At 36.1% G+C, this 17,221-nt stretch overlaps 1 protein-coding gene across 6 annotated transcripts in view; it reads left to right on the top strand.

Annotated features, from left to right (window-relative positions):
- Positions 1-17,221, top strand: part of FAM13B (family with sequence similarity 13 member B) — a 51,448-nt gene extending 34,227 nt beyond the window's left edge. For 4 of the 6 annotated variants that reach the window (XM_042790010.1, XM_042790012.1, XM_042790011.1 and 1 more), the window contains 14 exons: positions 397-464; positions 1,234-1,288; positions 1,674-1,821; positions 4,459-4,524; positions 5,596-5,806; positions 7,616-7,745; positions 8,230-8,311; positions 8,592-8,821; positions 9,169-9,252; positions 10,424-10,519; positions 12,809-12,892; positions 12,990-13,162; positions 13,588-13,689; positions 14,858-17,221. In XM_042790010.1, the coding sequence (XP_042645944.1) occupies positions 397-464; positions 1,234-1,288; positions 1,674-1,821; positions 4,459-4,524; positions 5,596-5,806; positions 7,616-7,745; positions 8,230-8,311; positions 8,592-8,821; positions 9,169-9,252; positions 10,424-10,519; positions 12,809-12,892; positions 12,990-13,162; positions 13,588-13,689; positions 14,858-14,981 (1,653 nt within the window). In that variant the 3' untranslated portion in view covers positions 14,982-17,221. The remainder of the gene's footprint in view (positions 1-396; positions 465-1,233; positions 1,289-1,673; positions 1,822-4,458; positions 4,525-5,595; positions 5,807-7,615; positions 7,746-8,229; positions 8,312-8,591; positions 8,822-9,168; positions 9,253-10,423; positions 10,520-12,808; positions 12,893-12,989; positions 13,163-13,587; positions 13,690-14,857) is intronic. The other 2 variants (XM_042790015.1, XM_042790014.1) reach the window with 2 other exon arrangements.

The following is a 17,221-nucleotide window of genomic DNA, read 5'->3' as shown; positions in this document are numbered from 1 at the left end:
TTCATTTCATATACGGTGAGCACAAGTCTACATCCAGCTCAGTTATTTTTGAGACTAGGATATACTTACTGCCATGATTTTCGACGCCCCAAACTTCATGCCATGATTAACAATTAGCAGTAGAGCTGTTGGTGTTAATATTTAAAAGACATAATAAAAAATAGTTTGTCTGAAGATGGAAAGTCGTAGTCTGTCTTCTAGTGGTTAAAACATCTGGTTACTGGCTTCACTTTGGATATAAAAATATTGCATGGTTAAATAGTATGATTTTGACCCCCTCACAAAAAGCTGTGCTTTTAGTTCTTGAGGGCGTTTTGTGGTCAGTGGTGATTACAGAAATGTTTTCAGGTGAGAATGCCATTCCCAAATCTTTCTAAACATACTTTTTGCCAACAGACTGCAGATGTGTTATTGAAACCATGTGATAAAGATGCAGATGTTGATGGAGAAAATAATAGTGAAAGGTATGTATTTTTCTTTTGTTTTCTTTCGCTCTACATGGCAGAATGTGTAATTTCAGTTTTGAAAAGTAAGTATACCAAACTGGTGATTTGTGACAACACAGTATAACATAAGGGAGGCGAAATTAAACGTTTAACTTTTCACATATGAAAACAGAGAGGATAAGATGGAGTTACCTTTTTCTAATGGTGGTATAAAAGGCATGGAGCTTCATGCATTTAAAAGAGAAAATAAGTACAAGCCTATATGATATATATCATGGGGGTTTTTTTGTGAACAAACTTATGTTCTGGACAAGAGAAATAGAAGGAAAAAACATTACTTTCTTTCAAATATTTTGGTACATTTTATTGCTCTTAACGATTGAAGAATTAATGCTGGTAATAGTGACTAGGCAGAAGACTTCAGGTTCATTTGCAATGTGAGTTCAACGCTGATTGAAATTCCAGTTTGAGTTGAGTTTTAAAATATTTACTCCCAGTTTGCGAATAAGGCTCAGATCTGGTTTTATTTCCAACTTGGTTCAAGTCCAGTTGTTTACATGCTTCAACTTGAAGTTCAGTGTGAAGAACAAAGGTGGTGGGGCTGGGTTGGAAACAATGTAAGTTTTGCTCCCCAGAATTTTAGTTATCACTTCAAGGAAATACCTTGCATATCTGCTAAAACCGGAGCAGGATATGTAAGAATAAAATGTAAATGGAATGTATAGTATTTACTGTCCGTTAAGAACGTGTATTTAAAATAATAACTGGGTCTGTGTCTTCTTTGTAGGCAAAATAGTATATTGCTTGGCGGCAATAATAGAATATCGTCAGAGGTGCTTCTGGTAAGATTATGGTTTTATTTATATATAGATACACAGTGTCTTCTGAAATTACATGAAATACAGAGATGAAGAAAACCAATAAATTTAGCTTTTAACGTCTTGTGTTGATAGCCTGCAGCAAGGTTTGCAAAACCTCTGTTGGAGATATCATCTCCCTTCACAGAAACTTTTGAGAGCAGAGCAAGCTTATACTTAAGCACCGGTGAAATTAATGTTTTGTAATGCAAAAAATTGACTACTACTGGGGGTGTGGGGAAGCTGGTTTCTAATTCCCTGAGTTAGGAAAGGAGAAAAATTTCTCCAGAAGTGCTGGAATTGGCACTGATTAGATTACCAATTTCCAGTTGCTAAATAATAATAAAATTGTTCTGTTATTTAAATACAGGATTCAAGTAGCAAGACTTGTGATCTTAATGCAAATACTGATTCAGAGGTGTTGTGGGATGGCAGTGTTAATGTTTCTGAGGAAGCTCTGGGTGTCCAAGTACCACGTCTAGATCTGAAGAACGTATCTGATGGTGACAAATGGGAAGGTAATTTTCACTCTTTAGCTCACAGCATAGTTAGCTAGTAATGGCAGATAGAACATTTGACAAAGTGGAAGCAGCAGACAACTTATTCTTCAGATTGAACTGAAGAATAAAAGAATATTTTCTGTATACACATGGTAAGATTCACCAAGTCATGACATAGGTCCCATCTTGTTTCAGAACTATCTGCAACTTAAGAACCAGAAAAAACTGTAAAGAGAAAGTAGACAAACGAGGAACTAAAGAAAGCACAAAAACCCAAGCTTCATACTTGAGGGATTTTTTTTTTTTAAAAAGTGACTTATGGTTCCCAGGACCATGAGTCTCTCATCCAAGTCCTTAAAAACGTTATCTCTGATTATATCATATAGTTAATGTTCACACTGTGTCTTGTTTGCTTCTTTTTTGTTACATATTAAATATAAGCTACTGAACTTACACTACTAGCTGAATGTAACTTAAAAATCAGTAAGCTACTAAACACAGCAATTTGTATTTCATTTATTCTGAAAAGTCTGTTGATTGTTTTATTTTAAACATCAGGAATGTCAGATGTTGGTTTTCGTGTTATTGGACAACTTGAAACAGCTCTGAATTTTCAAATAAAAGTTGAAGTTGCAGATGGATATTATTTCTGTGTCCCTTCTTCCTCCATTGTTTGAATTTTAGGAAAAGCAAAGTGCTTGAAATGGATTCCTTATATTTGTGACCTTATTCCTCATGGTCTTCCAGGTTTAGCAAGCCCCAAATCTTGTGATTTTACTGAACATTATTGCTCAAATGTTTAGTATTAACTGTTTAGGCTGTTGTCTTACTTGTGTAAAAACATAACCCCTTTGTAACCAGAGCAACACACTCTTGTCAGTATCTTCTTTTCAAAGTACTTATCTTTTTATGTGTTCCTTATATCCTGTTTCCTCTGCCTGGTGTTGTTCCTGAATCATCACACCTTAAAAAATGCAAGCAATACAGCTTGCAAAAATACTGTGAATTGTCCTTGACAGTACAATGGCCACAGTCCAATTGTTTCCAATTTTTAAAACTTGAAAATACAACTTGGTAGATACAATACACATATACTATGTAGGGATGAGGTTTTAACTACCAACAGGCAGTTCCAGTGACAGCTATTCCTTGAGATACCTGTAAATGTCATGGTCAAATGTTAGGAAGACACTGGTAACAAAGAACAACTGCACTTAACTTCTGGTTGCTGTGCTATAAATATTAAAATTAGTGAAGTATACCTGGAATATGTGTAGTTTAACAGTGCAGCATACAGCTGTAATGTGTCAGCACATAAAGCTTTGTCCAGAAGCTCAAATGGTGATAACTTATTGTTAATTTGTCACCAGTGTTGACTGTTTTCCAAATTAATTGCCTGCATGAATCCATACTTCCCTTTTAACCCTTTTACAAATGATGAAGTTTGTGGCTTGTGATTGGCTGCCTTAGATTTGTAAACATTTGCTGGTCGGGCTTCTTAAGCCCTAGTAAGCTGTACATTCAGAGTATGTCATGCCATATAAAAGTCTATTTGCAGGCATCCAGAGACACTTGAGTCCAGAGTTTCATTCTTTTTGCCCAAGTTAATAGCTTTGTCTAGTTAAAAACAAACAAACAAACAAACAAACAAAAAAACCAACCAAACAAAAAAAAAACAACAAAAAAAAACCTACCACAAAACACAAACCTGCTTATGTTCTCAGTGTTTTATTTACATTAATTGCTTACTTGCACATTACATTTTGTTGCATCCTGTACTTGTGTTAATCTGATTTAATATGTATTCTCAGAAGGTTTGTGGCTTCCATTTTCATTATTTCCTTAAAAATGCTCATAAAAGTTGCTTTGGTTTTACTTACCCAAATAACTTTGACTCTTACTTTGAAAAGAAAGTAGCATATGTGTATATAAATTTAGATTATAAGCTTCTTGGTAGTAAAGTAATGATTTTTTGCAAGAGGTGTTATTTCATTGCAAAGTATTTTAACTTTGGTTAGTTTTCAGTCCTGTTTAGAAGGTTATTGGGATCTCAGCCTTCCAAGGCACTCTAAGTCCTTGTGGTGTTCCACTGTAGTAGATTGGCTTTGTAAATAAATCTATACTATTCCAAATCTTGTTATAAAATTTGGGTTTTTAAAGCCTATGTGATAGAAAACTTAAAGGCTTGTTACCAACAGAGTTATTGAAAATGAACATCAAATGCTTACTGGCTTAAGGCAGAAATGCAGATGAGTTAATCTATATTTCTGAGTATTTTTTCTGCATTTGTCCTGCTTTTTAGAAATCACCTCCATCTCTATTATTTATGAGCTGTAAGCAAAAACACATTTAGAACTTGTCTTTTGTTAATATGAGGATGCATGAGACTCTTATTAAACTACAATAAGTCTTTACTATTCCTGTGTCAGTTCTTTGTAAACCTTTTCATTAAAAAGTTCAAATTCGCTAAGGACTGAGCATCCTTACCTGCCGTTGAAATTGCTTGGAAGCTGAGAGTGCTCAGGGCCTGGCCCCAAAAATGGGATGTTTTTCCCCTGGTACTATATCTTCCTGCTTTACATGTTATGTATAGTTTGTTCTGACTGTGCTGTGTGTTCACTTTAGTATTTTTGCCATTCTTTTTCATTTTATTAGCGCCATGCCCTATCACTTTTCCCCTCATTGATTTCAAAACAATGCATCTGCAGAGAGAAGGGGAGGGTAAGTATGGTTCGCCATACGTTCAGTTATCTGCCTTTTGGTAGTTTATGGTTTGCTTTCTAACTAACCCTTCACCTGCTGTCCCTTATATCTTGGGAATGTTCTGATCTGCAATTTTTGTTTACTTTTTTCTAAAAGATCCCCTTCTTGTATCTTGCACTGTGCAAACAGGCAAGATTATAGCTTAAAAACAAAACAAAAAATCCCAGTAACACTTAGTAAATGTACAGTGGAAAGCAGGTACAAGGGTTATTTTTTTTAAAGATTACTTTGTGGGTTTTATTGTTGTTCTGCACACTTTGAACCCAGTTTTCAAATTTCTGATTTGAACTGGAAAATAGAGGCAACTCTCTGAAAGGAAAAGGGGGGTGGGATTTTAAAGGGCTTGGAAGGCCATGTCAGCTTTTTGTTAGACAGCAAGAAAACCATATCTGAGAATTGTAAGGGATGTTAGCAACTAACTTTTTATAAGGATTTTTTAAAAAAATTGATTGTTTTGGAATCCCCTGCCTAAAAGAAATCACCTTCCACAAATTAAGAAATCTCTTTTTCTCAGTGGTGTCAAGATGGATTTAAACTTAAAAACCCAACAACGCTCCTTTAAAAAGACTTAAGCAAATGGGTATTGTACCTAAAGAGTATTGTCAGGCTTACCTTCTTCAAAACCAAGAGGATAATCTTTCACAGTACATGCGTAAGGTATGAAAATTAATTTCCACAGCAAAGTACTGCAATGGACAATAAATATTCTTATACCTTTGGATTTCTGATAAGTAAATAAGGCTCTTTTACACTGTTGAACTGTTCAGAAATGAATACTCCCAAGATACACTTTGAAAAAGGGATCCTAGTGTGCATACTTCATTTCAGTACCTTTTTCTTTCAATTGTTATATGACAGAATTTGTAGCTTTCTGATGTATTTCAATGTTTTTATTCACTTTGTGTATGACACCACATCCTTTATAGCATATAAGAGTAAGCATTGGGTACACATTTTTGTTTCCTTTTGACTCTCGTATATAATTCTGTTAACAGAAAAGTACCATTTTGTGTCCCTTTTATCTTCTAGATCCATTTCCTGCTTTCAAATCTTGGCAGGAGGACAGTGAATCTGGAGAAGCTCAGCTTTCCCCGCAGGCTGGAAGGATGACTAATCATCCGTTGGAAGAGGACTGTCATCCGATATTGTCACATCGTAGTTTGGATTTTGGGCAAAGTCAACGTTTCTTACATGATCCAGAAACATTAGATTCTTCATCCAAAGCACTTTCTTTTGTTAGGTATGTATTTTAATGCAATTTGATCGATGTTGGGGCAGAAGATGTTACTGCCAGTATGTAAATACAGCTGTTTTAAGAACCTTATGGGTTTTCATGATATGAATTATTTGAGGACCAAGGTCAAGTGTAGCATGGCCATTTGGCTGTTCTGCCTGCCCGAGAACTGCCATAGCGAATCAGACCGGAGGTTCATCTGGGATAGTATTGTGTCTCAAAGTGGCCACTGGCAGATGCTGAGAGAAAGTATATAAAAATAGGGTAAGCTTGCACAGATTTCCCTGGCATTTGGTCAGGGCTTCTGACGACCTGTTGTAATGGCACTTCCTGGGCTGAAGAGAGTATTTATATCCTTTGTTTACTGCCGGACTGCTGGTCTATGATTTTATGTAAGTTTTGGCTTTTTTTTTTTTTCTTCCAGTAGCACGAGTACCAGTTTTTCATAATTTTGGATTTGTTTTGCATAGCATGTTGTCCACTCCCAATAAAGAGAGCCAGGTTATACAAACCATTGCAACTAAAGTGTGTAGTAATGGTCTGGGCAGATTCTTCCTTTGGGCTGTGGAAAGCCTCCATTCACATGGGTTATAGGAACATAGCATCTATGAGAGGGAGAGGCATGGGATGGCAGTACAGTGAAGAGGTAGGGTTCTTAAAGCAGGTCATCTCTGGCAGATTTAGAGGATCAAGCCTGTATAACTCAGTGTAAGAAAGTGGAATTGTAACTAAACAAACTGCAGATTATTTGTGTGACAGTGGAAAGTATGACCTTCCAAAATAGTAAATAACCTCTGACCTGTATTGTCTGCTACTCTTACTATGAAAGGAAATTAAGAAGAATTTCCATGCTTGTTGGGGAAGAAATAATTTCATAAAAATGAGAAAAATCTGGAAACAGGAAACACCAAGTTTAGAGTCTTCAGTTCTTTGTCTGACATAGATTTATTCGTGCATAAAGATACTTACTTGCCCTGTGTCTCCAGTTAGCTGAAGATGATAGTTGACAAGTACTGTTAAAATGATGCAGAATGACCTGCAGAGAAGTGCTGATTGTAATAGCTGTTCTCCTCATTCTGAAACTAGTAAGGATCTACACTAGTAGATTATTAGATTAGTGTGTCTAATATCTTGAACTATATAGATGTCACTAGCTGTGTCGAGGGATCTTTCAGGCACCTTGTGTGATAAGTGTACTAGAAAATTTTCATGGATAATCTTGAAATAAAAGGGCTTTTCCACAAGCAGCAAATGTCAAGAAGATGAGCAAGTGCAAAAGATGATTTAAACCGAGAATTGCATACTCTAGAAATGTATTAGTAAGGCCAACAGATGATGTAGGGTTTTTTTTTTAAGTAAATGTCTAATAACTTGCCTAAGACAGTTAAGTGGAGCTGTCTAATTACCAAGGATTGTTCAGTGGTAGGTTCTAGCGTAGGTTTTATTCTGTGCCCAATACTTCAAGAAGTACTTAGTAACTAGTAACTTGGTTAAGTAGCCTAGCCACTGGAAAGATCTCAACTGTTTTAATGGCAAAGTAATTAATGGTTCATTAGCTTATTACACTTGAATTTCAAATGGTGTTTTTCTGTTAGGGGTGTTACTGAAATTAGGAAGGAAAAAATAATACATCACCTTTTGAAGGCAGCAGATCAAAGCACTTTGAATCAGTAAGCAAATAGCTCTGAAAATCTGAAAACAATGGATTATGAACTGGAGACAAAAAATTTAAATTAGTCATCTGTTACTCAAATAGACAAGTTGCTTGCACTCATTTAATTATTTAAATGACACTTAAAAATGCTTTTAACACAGAACACGAAGAGCATCATTCAGCTCAAAAGATGACAGAAGGGAAGACAAGACACCTTACCAGCTTGTCAAGAAATTACAGAAAAAAATAAAGCAATTTGAGGAACAATTTGAAAAAGAGAAAAACAGTAAGGTAAGCTACCACTTCTGCTTTTATTCAGGATAAAGGACTGCATGGTAGAGCTAAGTTACGTGTTGTAGTTCATCACTGAATAACTGTGGGTTCACAAATGAGAATAATTTTGTTATACACTGCTGTCTGCAAAAGTGAACTGAGCAACAGCAATACTAGAAAATGTGTCATAATGCCTGAGCCCAAAGAAGGGCCGACAGTGACATTTATGCAGCGAGACTGAGGGGACATCAGATGAAATATGTGGAGAGACAGAAGCATCTTACCACTCTGTTTCAACTTCTAATGTGTCGTTTCAAGTTTATTTTCACAAGTCTTGTCCCTTACGTTGGCACTGAGGTCTGATCTGACACTAAGAATGGCATCCGTGTTACTAGTCGCATTCACTGTCATAAATATTGCCACATCTTGAAAGAAGTATGTATAAACAAGATTTAGTATGTGTGCTTCCATAAAAATGTGGTTTGTTTCTATTACTTTTCAGCCCTCTTACAGTGATATTGCAGCCAATCCAAAAGTTTTAAAATGGATGACTGAACTTACGAAATTGAGAAAGCAAATAAAAGGTAAGGGATGCTACATTTTCTGATTTTTTACGAACACAAATTATCTACATGACTAAAACGGTGAAGTCACTCAGTAAAATTCCACAGCATAGTAAAAAAGGTTTCATTTCTAGATTCTGAACTATTCAAAAATCAAAATCAAATTATTCTTGTGGCTTTGTTTTTAGTTCATTAGAAGAGAAACTTTGCCTATGCAAACTGCTATGTTCCTTTATTTGCAGTTAAATGAACCGAGTTATTTCTTTTAAACCTTTGGATTAAGCAATTTCTCTCATTTCAGATGCAAAGCAGAGGAGCTCCGATGGAGAATTCATTCCTCAAACACGTCCACGAAGTAACACTCTTCCAAAAAGCTTTGGTTCCTCTCTTGACCAGGAGGATGAAGAAAATGGAGAGGAGATGCGCGTTGTGCAGAAAGAGAAGAAGCCCACCAAGGAAGCTACACTTGAACTCATTTTGAAAAGATTAAAGGAAAAACGAGTTGAGAGATGTTTGCCAGAAGATATAAAAGTAAGCATAAGGTTATGGATAGGCTGTTTTGAAGAGAATAACAGAGGAAAATAGAGCACTGTCAGACATTGACAAAGTAATCCCTCTGTCAGGCAGCCCTTTACCAAGCCCTCATATTTCAAACTCCAGGGAGAGATGAACAAGATGAACTACATTTTCCTTGCTCGCTCTTTATTAAAATATTTACAAGTATGTGCTGACAATATTGGACGGCTTTAAATGGATGAAGGTGGGATGTGTGGTGTTAACTAAGCTAAGTTTGGCTAAGGCATCTGTATAGCTGATAGTGTAGAGAAACCGTTAAAATGACTTGTGTTTTGATTAATTGTGAATTATTCTTTTGATAGAAAATGACAAAGGACCATTTGGTAGAAGAGAAAACATCTCTCCAGAAAAGCCTCCTGTATTATGAAAGTCAACATGGACGGCCGGTAATACTTGGCTTAATTAATCAAACTATATTAATGTATGCATAGACAACAGTAACTCTTGTGCAGTAGTAATACCGGAATTTAATGCTGGTGGGGGGGATGGGGTTTCTTCTCCAGAATGCAAAGTTATCTCTTGGTTTCCGCGTTGGCATCAGATGAAGTTATTACATTGACTTCTATAAAATTATGTATTAATAGGCCCTTTTTCCACAGATCAGTGGGTTATTGGAGCTTGCAGAGTGATTGGTGTCGTTTGGTGCTTTATATGTCTGCGAGGCAAAGAGAAATCTTAAAAATAAATAACATAATTGAATTGCCTGAGATGTTATTCTGGATTTCACAAAAACAGAAATGAAGAGTCACTTGTATTTTTATTTTTTTTTTTCCAAGTCTGTGGCATGTATCTTCTATAATTGGAGGTATGGAAGTTAGAGTGACTAACAACTAATGCCTGAAGTTCTGGGGTTTTATCTTGGACAGTGGTCAGCATCACTAGTCCAATCATAAGATCTTTGCAGTTACTATTCTATCAGCCTTCTGGACTTGGCACACTAGCTTTATAATCAGCACTGCTGTATAAATCTGATCAAGCCTCTCAGTCTAAAAGTCAGAGAAGAATAATGGTCTTGGAGATATTGGCACTGGTTCTACAATCCCCTTAGGGAGAAAATGCCAGTTACTGTTCAGGAGAGCCTTTAAGATTCATTATGTTGGAGTACAGAGTGGCCAAGAATTGAGAGTAAATCAGCTATCAGATAAAATCTCTCTACAATTTCATCTTTTTCTTTTTTTCCCGTCATTTCTGTAGAAGCATCATCATTGCCAAGCACACATTCTTCTTTCCCAGTTCTTGGTCCCTTTTTTTCCTCTTTTCCATGGGTCCTTAAAGATAGAGGGTTTGCTTCTGCTGAAGCTCACCTCACTTTTAGGAAGTCTTTGCAACTTATTCCTGAAAAATATAGGGAGTTAAATTGAGAAAAGAGAAAAGGAAAAAGCACCCACTTATTCCCTTTTATTCTGCATAAACCCCATTTCATATACACAATTTAAACTAGGTTTATGTTCCTAATTGGAATGTACGTGGCCTGGCATGAGAAGCATACCGCTTTGTGTTTGCTTGTATAGTATTGAGTGACTGGTATAATTAATTCTGTGGTTTCTCTGCCTTTAGGTTACTAGAGAAGAAAGACATATTGTGAAGCCACTTTATGACAGATACAGACTTGTAAAACAAATGTTAACTAGAGCAAGCATTACTCCTATTCTTGTGAGTAAAACAAATGCTATTTCTATTTTTTTCCACTTTTGAACTGCTAGGCTGCCTTTAGAAGAGCTAGTAATACTGTTCCATAAAATGCATCTTTCTTGTGGAAGATATAAGATCTTGTCATCGTACTTGAAGCATTTGATTTACTGATGAGAGCAGAGCAGTTCAAAGCTGTCTGTGACCTTGATGGCTCTTAGGAAGTAAATGGTTCTCGGTGGAAGTAAATAAGCTGTTTTAACTTGCTGTGGCTGAGATGTTCCCAAGTCACTGTGCTAGGTATGGATCCACAGTACATATTGTACTTTTAGTCCTCCCAAGAATAGTAACACCAGTTGCAGTGAAGCCTGCCTCCCTTCTGTACTGCGGGTCACTGTCACTGGAGGCACGAGTGATAGGATGGCCGTAAGAACCATTTCATTCCTTCATGCTTCCCTAGTGTGAGCTGTGTTATCAACATCTGCAGCATCTGTGCAACATCTGCGCTTTTTCATTGTGTTTTCACTTCATTTCCTTCTAACTTGCAGTGCTTTCTATTATTTTCTTTCCTCTCTCTGTGGTCTTGTAAGAGATGAGGAAGAAAAGTTTTCATACTGTGCAAGGAGACTGATGTAACCTTCTTTATAGTACCTGTAAAACAGTTGGGGAATGACAGCCAACTGGCTGTCTTTGTTCTTCATGAGCTATAATCAAAATCTTGCATGTTGACCCAGACTTGCAGCAAAACAGTTTTGATATTAGCTATTTGACCCTTTTAGAAGGAAGGGATTGCATAGCTGATGTGAGATAATCTCTTTACACACAGGCAGTTCTCTATCAGATTTACACAGCTGGCCAGTGGCTTACTCAGCTAGAACGTAATCAGCTGTTTACGTTGACTCTGACTGTTCTTAGCTGTCTCCTTTAAGCTGAAGTACACTGAGATAAAGGGACCAGTTCAAGATCATTACTTTCTTGCACATACATTTTTGGGTAGCTGCTTTTATAGAAAACTGTGATTTACAATGCAGTCATATTTCAGAGTAAGGGCTGTTATATCAGTATCCCTTTTTGAACTCCATAAACACAGGTAAGCATTTCTCTGACTGGTGAGTGCCATGATAGGTTATTGGTGGTGTCTTTGACTGGTTGAGTTTTCTCTTATCTGTCACCTCAAAAATCTAACTCTTCAGCTGAGATGCATTTTATATTATGAGTAGCCTTATGACTGTCGCAGTCATTTGTTTTGGCTTTTTTGGCTGTGAAATAGGGGGATGGGTGATAGCTCATCAAAAGGATTTTAAATTCAGAAGATCTTGGTAACATGATTCCTTATCTGTGCTGTAGGCAACATCTGTAAAGTATTTTTCACAGGCCTCTGCTTTTGAAACCTATAAGAGATATGTGGAGCGCTCTAATTACCAAGGATTGTTCAGTGGTAGCTTCTAGGTAGGCTGTATTCAGTGCCAGGTATTTCAAGAATTGCTTTTTGGTTTATATGACACTTGTTTCTATGAGATATCTCTTATGGTATCACAGTATACTAATCACATACACTGAAAACTGTATGGAAATGTCCAGATAAGTAGTAATTTATTTACTTTTCATGAACTAAAAGTGTTTTGACAGATAATTGTCTGTGTGGCTTTCATGTTCCACCTTCCCCTTGTTCAGAGAGTCCATTTATTGCAACCGCTTATGCTGTGCAGGGATAACGGATGAGCAGGGCATAACGGCGTGTGCACAACAGGCAGCTAACAGTAATACCTGTACAGCACAGGGGCTCGTGTTTTAGGCTGAAGTTCAAAGGATTTTGACTCTGAGGTGGCAACAGATAACTCTTTACGTAGCACTTCCATTTGCGGGGCTTTAGAGTGGTCAAGAAAAAGAAACTGGCGGTATATTCCCAATGTGTGCCTGGCAGAAGATAAAAAATGGCTTTGGCACTGTGTAACTTTATAATCTCCCTGTGGTTTGGTTTGGGAGGAACAAGAGTAAATATGAAATTCAGAGCTATCTTTGTGCTTTATGAATTTTCTAGAAAACATGGAGAAAGAGTATAAGTGTTTTTTAAGTCTGAAGAAGAATATTAGGGTTTCAGATATTTTTACTGCTATGTCAAGGATATTTGGGACATCTGAGATTTTTGGGTTATATGGTTGTTTTGTGTGTGCTTTGCAAGTATGTTTGCAGTCTTCTGTTTTTCTGAAAGAAGAAATACTTTTAGGTATTAGGTGACTCGAACAAAATTCTGACTGCACACAGCAATTAACATCTAATTGAACGTAGTGAAACAAACTTACATTTTTTCAGGGGTCACCATCAACCAAGAGGCGAGGGCAGATGCTACAACCCATTATTGAAGGTGAAACTGCCCATTTTTTTGAAGAAATTAAGGTGCGTACAATGCATTTAAAAAAAAATACTTCCCGTCACTTGTAACGGGGAACTGAAATATTTCTTATTTGTTTTGAATTTCTGCTTTGACTTTCAGGAAGAAGAAGAGGAAAGTGATGGTTTGTCTACAGACCTGAACGATATTTTAAAATCTGCTGTCCAAACACAGTCTGTTTTAAGCCCAGTTGAAAACTCTGAGTCTGATGTTGAAGACAGTCAAGAAAAACTGACCCGGGACCTGAGGCTGTCAAGCACCCGCGCTGCTTCTATGTATGTAAAAATAAGAAGTGATTAAAGAAGTTGCGATTATTGCCCTTAACAGTCACAATACCAAATATATGATGTTGGGTGGAAGGGAGTGACATGTTCAGCACTTCTTGGGAAGTGTTTGGCTTGAATGACTGTTCTTTCCTTTGACATGTCTGACTAAGATCTTTTTGTATTCAATGAATTGTTTAGTATCTTCTAAACCTTCTTCAGCTGTACTGGAGCTGTGTAGACAGCAGAAAAATTATACCATATTATTAACTACTCGTTTGTTCTCAATATTTCACCATCAGATAGATAGCATATTCCTTTTGAGCAAGACAAATTAATTATTCGTGTAGGTAGCTTGGTTGTTTTTGAGTATGCTTTGAAGAATTTAAATTTTATTGTCTGAACAACAGTGTTTTTCTTTCACTTGAAATTTTTAGGCCTGAATTATTGGAGCAACTGTGGAAAGCCAGAGCTGAAAAAAAGAAGCTACGTAAGACATTACGAGAATTTGAAGAGGAGTTTTATCAGCAGAATGGAAGGTTGGTTTAGCACAAAACCAGATGCTGAACAGCAGCTTCATTTTGTAGCCAAATGTTTTTTCAACTTTCTATATGAATGGTGCCAAATGGAATCTGACTGTATTTTTAATAATGGAGGAAGCCTGCTCCTGAGTTTGGTTTCCTCTATTACAGTCTGTAAAGCATAATATTGAAAATGGAAGAAGTGTTTTTTTTTTCATTTAAAAAAAAAATAACATAAAAAGACCTTTTTATAAATATTTTTGAATTACCCTCCCTCCCTGCCCCCAAATTATCCCTCTATTTTTAACATAGGGCAGGGACATTTGCCCTATTTGTACTTTGCTCCAGTAGGTCAGTCCTGACAGTGGATAATTGCTTTACCAATAAAGGGGTGTATAATTTTAATCTTCTCTGTATCGTTTAGTTTTCTTAGGTTTCTGATTTGAATATGTGTTGTTATGAATTTGTTTGAACTGCTGCCCATTGTGTGTAATAGGAGGCTTTTCGAGTTATATAGCCTCATGAACAAAACTAACAGCACTATTAAGAGGTCGGTCACTTTCTTGACTGGCAGACATTCTCACTTAACTATAATTTCTACTGTGAATCTCTAGCTATAACCTCCTAGACCATCGGTCACAAATTCCACTAATGTGGCTTCATCGTGCACTTACTGAATTTGGAATATGACTCCTTTGGACTTTAATGGCAGATAATGAGGTTAATAATGAAGGATTGATTTAAAACTAAGTCAAATTAATAGATTAATTTATTATAGTCCAGTCTTAAATAAGAATATTTCTCTGCTATCAATTTGTGGGTCGGTCTACATACAGTGAAAATGTAGATGGACTTAAATTTGTATTTTTTGGTAATGTATATGCAGGATCTGAAATGAAAGTCTTCATATACTGTTAATAAAATCTCCAGAAGAACTTAAGAGAACAATTTATAAACGATACTGCAACAGTGCTGAATAAATGCTGCTGGGTTTTCTATTCAGTTTTTTAGGTGATGGCAATTTTAACTGTGGTGAACTAGAATAAAACAGGGTGTCTATTATTGGTGAACAAGCTGTCAAAAATGTTTTCATCTGCCCTAAGACAACTGCACAAAGCTGCTTTTATGTTTGGCTTGCTGCAGTATGGAGGATTTTCTTGAAACTTAGGTGTGCTTCTTTTTACAGGAACGTACAGAAAGAAGATCGGGTTCCAATGCTTGATGAGTACAGGGAGTACAAGAAAATTAAAGCCAAACTTAGGCTGTTAGAAGTCCTTATCAGCAAACAAGATTCTTCAAAATCAATCTAAATTATATTCCTCCAACCCACTGAAAAACATGATGTTTCCGTATGCTACCACTGTACTTATTGAGTGCTTGTGTTCATTTGTCATGCACTGTTGAAAGAATCCAGTTTGTGCACTTTATTGTGGTGCCACTATAACATGTTTGAGGGGTAAGTAGGTCCTGTCTAGAGAGCAAGTAAGATTTCTAAGTTCGAGACTGCTCTATCCAACTTTAGCAAACACAGTTTCTATCAAAGTTTTCTATTACAGATGCATCCATCTTGTTCCAAAACAACCATAGCTTTTTTTTTCCTTTAGCATTCAAGAACTTTGAGACTTTTGTTATTACCAACTTTTTGCGTTATTGAAGAAATTAATAATACCATAATGCTACACTGAACTACTACTCTTGCCTATTTTTTATTATGGGGGGGGAAAAAAGTCAGCAAATTAAACGTACAGCTCTTTTTCCTGGAACATTTAAAAAACCAGACTGAAAATCCTTTCAAAGGACTGCTATGGAACAACTTTAATTTTTGGTATTCTAAATTGCACCTATGACACAGTAATAATTAACATCTATGGATTTTGCTCATTAGTGGTCACCTTTCCTCCTTGATAAGGATGACAGTGGACAAACCAGAAAGTGACCTTGCTTAGTGTCTTTTAAAACTTGGAAAACTGAAAAGTTATATCACATGCTGCCTACAGGATTTATGTTACTGTTGTTCATTTTATAATTTTATCGGTTATTGTTTATCAACTAGTGGTGACATAGTGCTTTGTCTGAACTGGATACTGCATCTCTACTTTCGGAAGATTTGAGGAACATAATGAACATTTCAGTGTATGGGAAATCTGATGGTGCTCAGACTTGCATAGCTCCAGCAGAAAAGAGCTGGCTTAGGACAGTTAAAATTCCACTGTACCTGAAATAAGTATGATGTCAAGGGCTAAAATCAGTGTAGTTAATGCGCACCACAGTGTGAACTGTTGGTTTTGAGTGAAAAAAATTACTGCTGTTTATCACGATTTTGTTTTACAGTTGGAGAATAAAAATAAGTTATCTAACCTTTATGATGTAAGCAAAACAGTTTATGGGCCTTGCATGATTTAGCTTCAGAGTCGAAACTAAATAATGTTTTGAGTATCACATCTGCTGTGCTGAATGATGATTTAGCTACTAGCTTTATGCTCTGCAACAGCCATCAGCAGCTGGTTTTGATCTGGCAAAATCTAAGTGTTAATTTTAACTGGTGCTTTCTCAGTTTTTTTTTTTTTTTTCTTCAATGTATCGGTTTGATTGTGGCCATGTTTTGCATGCACCTACTCTCACTGCATGTTTTTATGACTGGCTAATGTCAACATAGCTATTATTCACACTGCTTTATGAAAGACCAAAAATGAACTTTCTCACAACATAAGAAATGGCTAGCGTGTAACCTCATAGACTTGCTGTTCTGTCATGAAGCATATGAAATAGGTTGAAAGTAAGATTTTTAGTGCTCAGATTTCATCTGTGTACTGTAGAATACTTCTTGTTTTGTTTTACTCTGCTTGTAGGCATGTAATTTTGGAATTCAGAAAAAAAAGCACTAAAACTATTGAGCACTGGTATGCCTTTTTTTTTTTTTTTTAAACTGCAAAATGATCTGGGACCTTAGAGAATTATGAGGTTAAACTAGTCTTGAGACCATTTATAAATTTTATTCAGTTCCATTGTGCAATGTACACTTCAGTTACTTTTCTATCAGTTTGCAGACACGGGTGTATCCAAACATTGAAACTAATGTGTACTGTATAGTGTTGTACATGAATGTTTGTGTTTTATATACCACATGCAAAATGTCAATATGCACTATTTAAATGTTTTAAATAATATATTCCTCCTTTATAATGCTTAAATCTATATGATTCCAATATTTTTATAAGTGAGTGAGTGATCAGACTGGTTCCAATTCAGAATTAACAGCTGCTTTGTGTTTGTTATGCAGTGTTTGGCTGTTTATTCAGTATAGTAGATAAGCATGGCAACAGTTATGCTGAGTGTGTTTTGTGCCATCCTTGTTGAGCAATAAATAAATGGTAGAACTAGGCATTTTGTGATATAACAGTTTTACTTTGGTAAAAAGCAAAACCTATATATCTATATGGATATATAGATATGGAATATATATAACTAAACCAGATATAATTGCATTGCTATGTCTGGTACTCATTGTATAGACTTTTATAATAAAAGTACCTTAACCTTTATTGTCATA

The sequence above is a fragment of the Tyto alba genome, unplaced genomic scaffold (genome assembly GCF_018691265.1).
Source record: "Tyto alba isolate M040663 unplaced genomic scaffold, T.alba_DEE_v4.0 Super-Scaffold_17, whole genome shotgun sequence".
NCBI classification, from domain to species: Eukaryota; Metazoa; Chordata; class Aves; order Strigiformes; family Tytonidae; genus Tyto; species Tyto alba.
This window is presented reverse-complemented; position numbering and strand designations above follow the sequence as displayed.